The sequence below is a fragment of the Ovis canadensis genome, chromosome 18 (assembly GCF_042477335.2).
Source record: "Ovis canadensis isolate MfBH-ARS-UI-01 breed Bighorn chromosome 18, ARS-UI_OviCan_v2, whole genome shotgun sequence".
Classification (NCBI taxonomy): domain Eukaryota; kingdom Metazoa; phylum Chordata; class Mammalia; order Artiodactyla; family Bovidae; genus Ovis; species Ovis canadensis.
This window is the reverse complement of record NC_091262.1, coordinates 70,996,685-71,008,978: the sequence shown is the minus strand read 5'-3', so window position 1 is coordinate 71,008,978 and position 12,294 is coordinate 70,996,685. Positions and strand designations below refer to the sequence as shown.

Here is a 12,294-nt window from a genome sequence, read left to right as displayed (position 1 = left end):
CACTCTGGCCTCTAACCAGCTGTGTGATCTTGGGCAAGTCACCCTGTTGTTACGGGCTAAATTGTGTCCCCTCCAAGCTCATGTGCTGAAGCCCCAAGCCACATCTCAGAATGTGCCCGCATTTGGGAGACAGGGCCTTAAAGGGTTACTAAAGGTAACGTGAGATCACACAGCTGTGCCCTGCTCCAATAGGACCTGCGTTCTAAGAAGAGATTAGGGGTGCTCAGGCCCAGAAAGAAGGCTGTGTGGGCAGGCAGCTGTCTGCAAGCCAAGGAAAAACCAGCCGATTCGAGACTTCAGGCTCCAGAATGGTGAGAAAATAAATGCTGTTTAAGCTGGCCCATCAGTGGTACTTTTGTTAAGGTCACTGGAGCAGACTAATTCTCCCCGTTTCTTTGAGCCTTCACCTTCTCATCCATAAATATCACAAGAGGAGTCACTGACCAGTGCCAGGCACTCATGAGGGCTCAGCTCTTGCACGGCCCTGTTTTCTTGATCCTGGATCAGGCCTGCACACCCCACTGCGGACAGAGGCCTCCAGACCACAGGATCCAGGTAGCCCCATCCATCCTGCTCTCTGGCTTCTCCTGACGGGAGGGGCCCCACGCTTGAGCACACATGCACACACACACGTGGGGTTCTTACAGTGGTGCTCCTGGTCCAGGTCACTGACTGGCTCTGCCCATTCCCTGGGAGCTGGACAGAAGACCCCCCTGCCTCCCACCAGGGCTGGACTGGTGCCCAATCCACCCTCTGAATTCCAACCCCACCCCAAGTTTGGGCCCCACTGGACAAGAGGGTGCTTGGGTAAATGGACCTCCATCTGACCCATCCCCACCAGTCTCAGGCCTAGTGGGAGGCAGTGGGCACCCTACCTTACAGCTGGGGACCCGAAGCAGCACAGCCAGCTCAGCTTCGGGCTGCAGGGAGCATCGGAAGATCAGGAAGGGGACAATGCCTGCGCCAGGGGGTGGGCAGGGAGGTGGCAGAGGCAAGGGCAACCTGGGATCATGGCTGGCTAACCTCAGCTTCTGGGTATTTGCCTGTTTTCTCATGTCTGTTACAAAGCCTGGAAAGTCCAGGGCTGGCTGCCTGCATCCTGGAGCAATCCCTGCATCTGCCACAGGGCTGGCCCGGAGCCACAGTCAGACAGATGTTTGTTGATCAGCTGAATGAGCTGGCTGCTTCCCAGCAATATAATCCAGGGAAGTCCAGCCGCCCTGCCCCGTGGGCACAGCTCACTGCCATGAAGGCTGGGGCTGCATTTGATTTGTTCTCTACTGTCTCCCAGGGCCTAGAAGAGTGCTGACATTGAACAGGCACTCAGCAAACATATTTTTAATCAATGCTGAGGACACAGACAGGAAGGGTCCAAATCTGGTGGAGAAAGCAGAAGTGTCAACAGACAGATGCAATTGGATGAGCTATCTCTTGTGACAGAGATGAGCCCACAGGGCTGGAGGACATGGACAAGGACTATCTGGCCAGCAGCGCAGGAAGTCAGAGAAGGCTTTCTGGAGATGGGCTTTTAGGGAAAAATAAAGAGTTTGACCAGGCAAAGATTGTACAGAATTGTATTGCTGTGATAGGCAACAGAGGCAGGAATGATGTGAAGTGTGGGTGCTAGGAAGAGGAAATGCCCAGGCTGAGGGGCAGACGGGGCCCAGGGCCCTGAGAGTATGTTGTGTGTGTGCCAAGTCGCTTCAGCTGTGTCCGACACTTTGTGACCTTATGGACTGTAGCCGGCCAGGCTCCTCTGTCCATGGCGATTCTTTCTCCAGGCAAGAGCACTGGAGTGGGTTGCCATGCCCTCATCCAGGGGATCTTCCCAACCCAGAGATTGAACTCGTTTGTCTCCTGCACTGGCCGGCAGGTTTTTTTTACCACTAGTGCCACTTGAGGAACCTATAGATTCTGCCAAAAACAACAAAACAAAAGAAACCAGGGCGCTCAGTGGAAAGGAGGTGCTTTTCTGAACCCCACCTTGGAGGGGGACTAGGCTGTTGGTGGTGGTGGTGGGGGGCCTAGCTGCCTGAGCAGAGATCTAGCCCTTTGAGAAACGAAGATGCCATTTTCAAAAGGACTTTTATTAAAACACTCCCCACACAGTGTCTCTTGCCTTGAATGCCACAGTCCTGGGGTGCCCACGAAGGAGAGGGCCCTGGACAATGTCCCCCGTGGCCAAGGCTGGGCTCGTTCACGTAGCTGTGAAGCTGGCCTCGCTCGGAGGTCCCGTTGTACACCTGGCTGCTTCCGGAGGGGCTGGGGAGCTACCGGCAGCACGGAGCGGGCGGATGGCTGAGGGTTGGCTCTGAGGCAGGGGTGAGGGGCCTGTCCCCTCAGCACCCTGAGATGCTCCTGAGATGCTGGGCGAGTCCAACACATTCCAGCTCCAGGGGGGGCGGGGCAGCTGTGGCCAGGCCACTCCTCCTGAGGACGGTCTTGGGAAAACCTGAGCCCTCCCGGTGAAAGGCTGGGGATCGGATTGGGTGGGCATGGGGTGCGGGGGCCCGAGGCGCGGGACAGACGGACTGGCCTGAGGGGCTGTGTGTGAACAGGGGCCGAGCGAGCTGGGGCTCTGTGTGCTGCAGGGGGCTGGAGGGTCCTTTCTGAGTTTCCGTTTCCCTTTCTGCCTAATGAAGCATGTGGCCTCTCCCGGCTCCCGCCCTCCTACTGGGAGCACGCTGGGGCCACGGATCACGTTGTTTATACAATGGTCCTGCCACGGTGGCCGAGGCACGCTCAGTAGGCTGCAAGCACGGGGCAACGTGTGGGCATCCCTGTTGGGAGTGTGTGTGTGTGCACGCGCGCGCGCGCAAGTGTCTGTGCGTGTGCATGTGTGAGTGGGTGCGTCTGAGTGTGAGTGTGGGGGTCGAGGGTGCGGGCCGGTCTGCCAGCGTCCCCGCCTGGGTGGACACTGCCGTCGGAGGGGCCGCGGCCCCGGGCTCACAGGAAGTTGGGCTCGCGCACCACCAGGCAGGGCGGGCCTCCGCTGCCCCCGCCGCCGTCCAGGGGCCGGTACACGAAGTGGAAGTCGCGCTTGGGCTCGCTCCGCAGCAGGTAGCCCTTGATGCGGTGCGGCAGCGCCTCGTCGGCCAGCTGGAAGCTGCGGCCGTCCACCAGCACGAAGAGCCGGTAGTCCTGCGGCTGTACCACCTCGAACTTCTCCGCACACTGGGCGCACAGCGCCTCAGCCAGCGTGTCCGCCCGCGATGCCAGCGTCCGCGACTGCTGCTCCGGCTCCAGATACGACACGCAGATAAAGTCCTGCGGGGAGAGACGGAGGGGGTCACGGTTACCGGCTGGGCCAAGCCCACGTCCTGTCTCACCCCTGCCCTGATGCTGGGAGCTTGGACAGAAGAAGCTGCGTGGCCTTGTCCTCTTTGGGCCCCCCGATTCCTCTCCATAGACAGCGGATGGATGGCAGGAGGGGTCGTGAGGCTGGCCGTCGGGGCACCTGCGGCTGACCCTGCTGTGTGACCTCAGGCAAGACCCTCCCTCTCTGAGCCTCAGCTCTCACTGGGTCAGTCTTGGCCTGGACACAAGGAGTGAGCGCGCCCCCTGGTGGCCAGTCCACGGGCTTGCCGTCACTGAAAAAATCTTATTTTTCACTTTCTCTTCTTCCCCTGCATTCCAGGCACTCTGCTGGGCACACGGGGCAGCATAAATAAAATCAAAGATTCAGACCCACCCCCAGCATTCCATGGCTCAGCTGGAGCAGCTAAGGCAGGCTGAACAGTTCTTCAGGCCCTAGGGCTGGAGGGGCCTGGGGATGGAAGGGGTGGTGTTCCCAGGAGGAACAGGCTGGCAGGGAAGGGCGGGGGAGAAGACTTGGGGGGAAAAGATGGAGAGTGTTTGCAGAAAACAGCACATTCACACCTGAGTCCACCGGAGACCGTGGAAGGAGTCCCTGCCTGGCTTTGAATCTGCTCCCACTCACTGTGTGACGACCTCTCTGACTCTCCATTTCCATTACTGCAAAGTGGGGATAAAACCAGTCCTTTCTCTGTGCCTGGAGGTGGATCACAGAAAACTGGCTCAGAGCCTGTTAGAGTCCCCTTTCCGCTAAGGGCCCAGAGGGCGGGCAGGAAGTGTGTGCGCGGGGCTGCCCCCTTGTGGAAGGACGGTGACAGCACAGCGGTCTCCTGAGGCCGCCTAGTTCAGAATGGAGATAATTAGTGACTACAGAGTAGTGCCAGGCTCTGTGCCAAGAGTCCCTGGGATCACTTCTTTTTTTTCTTCCTGGGAGGGGAAAGCCCAGCCCACTTCCCTGGGTCTCGGTGACTGCCTGTGCTCTCCTCAGCCACCAGCAGGCCTCCCCAGAGCCCTTGACATCCGATGACTTTCAGGCTCTGGGCTTTCCCTCCGGAGGGTAGGGATTTACCGTGTGTGGTGCAGAGGAGACACTGGGAAGGGGGCAGACAGCGGTGCCCTCCTCAGACCCCAGAAACAGTGCTGATAAGTCTCATCCCAAGCCTCTGCCTGAGCTCTGCCTCCTTAGTGGGACGCACTGATGATGCTCAGCATTGGGAATCCATGAGGTAGAAGCAAGAAGGAAAGAATGCGAGGGTCACCCTTGGACCAAGAGCGCTCACATTCCAAGAGTTGGTGGAGGGGCAGCTGTCCCAGAAGGCAGGAGGGAATGCTGGGGTGCTGCAGCTGCACTCGCCAACTTCCGCTGGCTCATACCAGCTTGAGAAAGCCAACTGTGTACATCTCTTTCCAACTCCAAGTTCCATGATGCCAAGTTAGTAGCTTGGAATCAGCCACGGTGGCAGTATTTATAGTAATACCATGGAAATTGACAGAGGCAAAGATCAGAGCCTTTTTTTTTTCTTTCTCCCCAGAGAACCAGTTACTAAACATTATCAGGACACCACTGATTAGAGGAGGAGGGACATCAGCTTGACTGATGTTAGAACATGTACTGGGGAGGCAGAACTCAAATGGGCCAGAGTCCCCCTGTGCTGACAGGAAAACAGCATCCCAGAGAGAGTTAGACATGGCTTAGGGTCACACAGCAAGCTAGTACAGAGCTGGGTCCATACTGTGAGCCTCTTGCCTCCCAGGCCTGGGCTCTCCCAGTTACAGAAAGGCCATGTGGAAAGCAGCCAGGCATGGGATTCAGGTCCAGTGTGCTCTGGGTGCCAGGGACGTGAGTCTGGAGACCTAGTCACAGCTCTGGACTGCAGCTTGATTCACTGTCCTAACTCCTGCCATTGTGCACACTCCCCAGTCCCACTCTGGCCCAGGCCTTGAGACATGTGAGCAATAGGGCCTGCTCTCTCAGGGTTACAGCTTTATACATTGTTGGTTACAGTACGGGGTATATGCGCTACAATAGAAGCAGCAGCAGCAGGAAGCACTTCTAACCCATGCCATAGGGAATGGGGGGGGGGCAGGCGGGGGGTGTCAGGGAAGGCTTTTCAGAGGAGGGGCTATTGGAGACACTGAGGCTGGGCATGGCAGCTGGTGAGGAAGGGGAGATGGACCAGCATGGGCTGAGGCTAAGCCCTAGGGAGTTGAGCTCAGGGTGTTCATAGCTGTTCTGATGCATGAGCTTGAGTAGGCTCCAGGAGTTGGTGATGGACAGGGAAGCGTGACGTGCTGCAGTCCATGGGGTCGAAAAGAGTCGGGCACGACTGATTGACTGAACTGAAATGAACTGATCTGATGCAGCCTCGGAGGTGTGGGATAATGGGATGGGTGGGGGCAGGAGTCTGGCCACCAGTGACTTTTGAACACTGAGTCTGTACAGACAGAAGTGGGGAAGGATGGGTGAGTGGGTTGGAGATGGGCAGGCTGTGAGCAGGTTAGGGGCAGGGGACCCTTGGCAGCTGCTGCATTTGTCTGGGCACCAAGTGGCAAGGCTGAAGATCAGCTCCTGGGCTTTTTAACTGGGACAAACCACTGTTCCCATTTCCAGCCCTAACAGCCCGCTCAGACATCACAGTCGCTGAGGAATGCTGGGTGAAGGTCTCCTTCTTCCTATCTTGTGGGCCCAACTGAAACGCGGATGCTCGCTGATAATACTTTTCTCCAGCCCTCAACTTCTCAACCCCAGCCCCTAAGCCGGCACACACTGGCAGGCTGGGGGCTCAGTGCCATTGCTCCTGAACTGGCAGGCAGTAGGGGTGGTCTGGGAGCAAGATTCCCTGGTCCCCTCCCACCCTCTCGGTCCCAGGTCGCACCTGCACGGAGGAGCGGGAGGCCCGAGCCTTGTTGAGCGTGCGCCGGCGCTCCCAGCGGTGGATCGAGTCCTGCACCTCCACGCTCAGCTGCCGGGTCACCGTGATCTTGTCATAGTTCTTGATGTGCTCCAGGGCCCCGTAGGTGGTGGTCAGATAGTAGGAACCTGCAGGAGGCAAGGGTGTGGAGGCGGAGCCTGGACCACGTCTCCACCCACTCGCAACCCGAGGGAGCTGGTCCCGGCTTGGTCCGCCCCGCCCACCTCTGTAAGCCCCACCCACCGCCGCCGGCCCGAGGCAAGTGCGGCCAGGTGGTTGGTCACTTGCTGAGCTTCAGAGCCACGCCCACCGCAGAATCAAAAGATTCCTGGAGTCCAGCCCTGAGCTGCACGGCTCGGCTCAAAGCTTGTCATTGGCTCCCCTTTAGGACGCAACTCTTGCTTATTTTTAAACTGATGCTTTAAAGTGAGTTTTTAGTTTTAAAATGTAAAGATACTCAAGAAACTAACAGCTACGCATGTCTTTAGGGTGGGGAAAGCAGTGCCTTGGACTCATGGGTGGGCAGGAGACCTCTCTCTGTAGGTGTCATATACATTTTATTAAAAAAAAAAACTTAAAAATATGTGGAGAAAATGTTAATTATGTTTATATGATTACACACAACTTTTAATAATTTAAAGAAAGTTAAAAATTTGCATCCTTCATTTCTCCATTTCTTTTTATCTTAATTCATACATATTCCTAATGCCTAATGTTTCCTAAGGTAATTTAATTTTTGAAATATGTTGTGCATGTGTGCTAAGCTGCTTCAGTTGTGTCCGACTCTGTGACCCTATGGACCGTAGGCTGCCAGGCTCCTCTGTCCATAGAATTCTCCAGGCAAGAATAATGGAGTAGGTAGCTATTCCCTCCTCCAGGGGATCTGCCAGACCCAAGGATTGAACCTGCGTCTCTTATGTCTCCTGCACTGGCAGGCAGTTTCTTTACCAGTAGTGCCACCTTCAGACTGAAAAATTTACATGAAGTTTTATGATTAAAGATAATAATTTGCACATATACTTATAAATTTACTTTCCTTGGCTTGTTGGAGGCTTTGGTTAAAATGTGTGAGGAGCACAGGCCTTGTAGTGGCCCTCAGTCTAGACGGGGTGGGGTGACTTGGCCAAGGTCTTGCTGAGCTTCCTGGGCTTCCCTCCCACTCCCCAGGCCTCTCCTTAGCGCTTTGGGTACCAGGGCAATGATTTATTTATTTTTAGTTAAAAATTTTTTAAATTAATTTTTAAATTGGAGTATACTTGCTGTACGATGTTGTGTTAAATTTCTGCTGTACAACAAGATGTTTCAACTATATGTATACATACATCCCTTCCCTCTTGAGCCTCTCTTCCAGCCCCTACCTAATCCTACCCCTCTAGGTCATCACAGAGCAAAGCAGTGGTTTTTGACATGAGAGTCATCTGCCAGTGAGCCACCCAAATCCCATCTTCTTTTTCTTCCTAATTAATTGAACTCTACTTGTTTCGGGTAAGTAACACAACTGAAAATGCTCACTTCCCAGAATCTCTTTCAGTTTGAGGTACAGGACAGGAGACCCCATTCTGTCTGCTACACAGATATAAGCGGAAGTCCCTGGGTGGGGCTTCCAGGAAAGCCTTTAGTAAGGGACAAACTGAGTTGGTACATCTTGTCAGGTTTTGGTTTGTCTCCCTTCCTCCTGTCTGGAACACAGAGGTGAGCCCGGAGGCACAGCAGCTGTTTTGTGATCAGAGGTGATAGGCACAAAGACAAAGGCTCACATCCTAAAGAACAATGGAAAGAGCTGGGTCTACAATTTCTTGATGGCAGGGATAAAAAGTGCCATCATTATCAGCTGCTTACCTCAGGACTTCTTTTTCTCATTCAGATCATTTATTAAGAGCTGTGTTAGAGAAATTTGGGCTGTCTCATCTGTGTGATATCGCAACATGAAAAGTCACATACATTCTAAGGAGACCCCACAGGACTGAGAAACCTTCAACAATACAGAGTCACAGATTACAAAATTAAAATACAAATAATCCCTCCAATTTAGCAGGAAACACCTATAATATGAGGAGGCCGGGAATGGAAGGGGTCTTGCTTTTCAATAAGGCAGTTACAAAATAGAAACAAAACCAACCTCAGGACTTCTTGATGCAAGAGACAAACCAGTCCCTTACTCTGATTTAAACCATTATTAGTTACGTAATGAGTTATTTGTAGCCCAAGGCATTCCTAACTGCTACACTGGATGAAGCTGCCTACATATCGCTACAAATTCCACAGCCAATATGTGAAAAGTTCATAGCCTGCCTGGGGTGAGTAGGGGATGAGATAAAGGGGTTTGTGGCCACAGGATCACTCGCCCTTTCATGGCAGGGCAGGAAGGAGACAGGTTTTGAAACAGGCATGTCAACGCCAGGGCTTCCGTGGTGGCTCAGCAGTAAAGCATCAGCCTGCCAATGCAGGAGATGTGGGTTCGATCCCTGGGTGGGGAAGAGTCTCTGGAGAAAGAAATGGCAACCCACTCTAGTATTCTTGCCTGGGAAATCCCATGGGCAGAGGAGCCTGGAGGGCTACAGTCCATGGGGTCACAAAGAGTCGGACACAACTTAGCAACTAAACAACATCAAAAACAATATCAAGGCCAGCACGGAGCTTGGCTTAGCGTCCCTTATCAGAGAAGGGCCAGTAGACCTCCCATGGGTCTCCTATTCCAGCTCAGCTCAAAGCCCGTGTGTTCCAGGAAGACTTGCCTGCTGCTTCCAGCCCTTGCTGGCCGAGAGTCCCAGTCCTCTAGCTGGCATTCCCCACGGTCGTGTTTCCCATGGTGATCACATCCCCCTGGCTGCTAAGTGGGGAACGGACTGCAGTGCACTGACTGGGAATGCTCAGATTTGGACACAGAGCAGGGTCCGGGTCTCAGCCTTCAGCAGGCAGCCCTGTGTTTCAGGTGAATTAGTGTCCTCTGTGCTTCCATTTCCTCATCCACAAATCCCATCAAATGTAGTGAAAAGAGATGAACACACGTAAAGTGCAGTGCTCAGTAACACATGGTGGTTACGTGACCTCAGGGAGGTGCTCCAGAGGTTCCCCACCTTCTTGGGCAAAGGGAGGAACTCTAGTCCTGCCAGCACACTCCTGCTTGCTCACGACCTGCTTTTCCACAGCCTCCTGGCTCTCCTAGACCACTAATCTTGGACTTGGGGGTCCTCTGCAGTTCCCATCATGACCACTAGGTGGCAGGTGACTCTGCACGTGAGTTTTGGAGCTGGCCGGGAGAAGGCAATGGCACCCCACTCCAGTACTCTTGCCTGGAAAATCCCATGGGCAGAGGAGCCTGGTAGGCTGCAGTCCATGGGGTCGCTAAGAGTTGGACACGACTGAGCGACTTCACTTTCACTTTTCACTTTCATGCATTGGAGAAGGAAATGGCAACCCACTCCAGTGTTCTTGCCTGGAGAATCCCAGGGACGGGGGAGCCTGGTGGGCTGGCGTCTATGGGGTCGCACAGAGTCGGACATGACTGAAGTGACTTAGCAGCTTAGCAGTTCTCTTTAGGGAGAGTGTGCTACTGATGGAAAAAGCCCATTGCGTCTCTTAAGATATTATTAGCTCAGCATGGTCAGCTGTCAGCCAGTGTGCAGAGGGGATGTGGGTAAAGGAATCTATGAGGGTGCTTCTGGGAGAGTTTGAATTTTGAGCTGGCTCCAGCCAGGTGCCCAGCACTGCCTGGGTCTCCCATCAGTCCTGTAATTGCCCAGAGTGATTTCAGCTTTCCCACCCGAACCCCTTGTGGGTTTCGGGAAGAGGAAGGTATCCTAGGAGGTTATGGCATGATTGAGGTGGGGGTGGTTCATGTCCATAAGTAGAGGGTAGTTGGGTCAAGGATGTGTCTGGCCTGTCCCCACTGTGTGCCACCATGCCTGGCATGGAGCCCTGCCTGGCAGCAAAGATTGAGGCTATGGATGGAGCAGGGGTCAACGTGGCCAGGGGATGGCTGACCACTGCCGGGGAACTGGCCAGCCGGGGCTCAGACCCAGTGCAGAGCCCCACAGCCTCGCCCCATCCTTCCACTCCGTAAAGGGCTTTCCCTGACACTGTCTTTAAAACTCCCACAACAGTCCACGGGGCTGGGCCAATCCTCCGTGGCTTTACACGCTCCCCTGAGCTGCCAAGAACTCAGAGGACTAGACACGTCATACTGTCACCCCAGAGACCAACAAAAGCTAAAAAGGCAAACAGATGCAAAGAGGGCCAGCTTATCTCAAGAACCACAAAGCCCAAAGGGGCCACGGGGGGCCTGAGAATCTCTCTCCATCCTTTGGGGGTGATGTCTCAGAGGGCGGCTTGGGGCTCCTTCGGAGCTGCTATCTGGGCTGGTGCCCCTCAGGGATTCTTGGTGGAGGGGTGGCCGAGGCTAAGTGGGTGGAAGGAAGTGGTGGGAAGGAGGAGAAGGAAGGGAAAGTGAGGGTGGGACAAATTACGCTCCCATCCTCGCCTCCAGGAGAGTGCATGGCCTCCTACCCACAGCATCACTATTCCTGCCAGCACTGGATGAGCGAAAGCCTGAGCGTCCCCAGGACCAGCCCTGTCTAAGAACTTGACCATCATTCCCTTATCGTTTATACTGCCAGCAACAGCTGTTCCCTCTGGGAAGACGGCCTTTTGTCCTTCTTTATCTGACTGGTCCCTGTTTATCCTTCAGTGCTCAGCTCAGACATCACCTCCTCCAGGAAGCCTTCTCTGATTGCACAGACTAAGTACCATGCTCTGGTACCCTCAGGGCCTCCCTTGACAAGCCTCGATGAGAAGGTCTCTTTACTGGCCCAGCTCCCCTGCTAGTCTGTGAGCTGCCCTGGGACAGGGAATGTGTCAGGTATCGTGTCGTGCCCCAGGAATCTGGTATCCAGGAGGTTTGGGTTGAGCTGCCCAGCGAGCCCGATGTGGCTGGGTCAGGGGTGGGCGATCAGCCCCGGGAGTCCGGAGATGGGTCTGGCACAGTGACTCACCCTCCCCCAGCTGCAGGGCGGGATCCATGAGCTCCATCATGTATTCCACGTTGAGAAGCATCTCTGTGAGGTTGCTGCGGGCCAGGACGTACATGAGCACCGGCAGGAAGTCGTCTGCCCCGTAGGGCTTCCCTGGGAGAGGAAGCAGGCGGAAGGTGGTGAGTGCCAGGCTCTCCTTGGGAGCTGCTCCCTGCCCAGGGCAAGGATCAGTGGTTTGCTGGGTGGGTGGGTGGTGGTCACCCCAGAAGAGGAACCTTCCTGTTTTCTCCTGACTCTTGACACAGGGTGAGCCTAGGATCAGCCTAGTCAGAAGGCCTGAGACACAGTCTGGGTTTTGGAAGAGGGAACCGAGAAAGGTGCCCTCCGCCGGGTGGGCAAGACCAGCCCCAAGAAGGTGCCCTCCGCTGGGTAGGCAAGACCAGCCCCTTCCCCTTTGCCAGCTCTTCCCCTCTGCCATCCTCAGTCAAGTTCACGTCACACTTCAGGGACCCACCCAGGAGCAGCTGTCTGTCTCAGGTGGATGTCTTCTGGGAAGGCTCCCTGCCTCTGTGAGCACACATCTCCCCATCCACCTGCAAAAGCGAAGCCCTCCCTCGACCAGATGCCACGAGGCCTGAAGCTCCCCCTCCAAACTGCATTCTTTGGGGCTATGTGGTCAGTCATGTCTGACTCTTTCATGGACAGTAGCCTGCCAGGCTCTTCTGTCCAAGGGATTTTCCAGGCAAGAATACTGGAATGGGTTGCCATTTCCTCCTCCAAGCAATCATCCTGATGCAGGGATTGAACCTGAGCCTCTCTGGCAGTTTAGCACAGGACCTGGATCCAAGTCCCAGGGTCAGCACTCACTGGTTTGCTCACTTGTGACCCTCAAGTGAGCTCAAGCTCACCCTCGCTGCGCCTCAATTTCCTTGACTATAAAATGGGGATAACAACAGCATCCGTGCCTCATGTGGGTGGCTGTGATGTTTCAGTAGTAAGACAGAATGTTGCTGCTGTCGTCTTTTAGTCACTCAGTCCTGTCCGACTCTTTGCAACCCCATGGACTGTAGCCCTCCAGGCTCCTCTGTCCAAGGGAT

At 54.9% G+C, this 12,294-nt stretch overlaps 1 protein-coding gene across 1 annotated transcript in view; it reads right to left on the bottom strand.

The window, feature by feature from the left end:
* Positions 1–2,066: 2,066 nt before the first annotated feature.
* Positions 2,067–12,294, bottom strand: part of RIN3 (Ras and Rab interactor 3) — a 133,594-nt gene continuing 123,366 nt past the window's right edge. The window contains exons 8-10 of the mRNA XM_069559701.1: positions 11,219–11,350; positions 6,192–6,355; positions 2,067–3,267 (exon numbers count right to left, since the gene is read on the bottom strand). Coding sequence (XP_069415802.1) covers positions 2,947–3,267; positions 6,192–6,355; positions 11,219–11,350 — 617 coding nt within the window. The 3' untranslated portion in view covers positions 2,067–2,946. The remainder of the gene's footprint in view (positions 3,268–6,191; positions 6,356–11,218; positions 11,351–12,294) is intronic.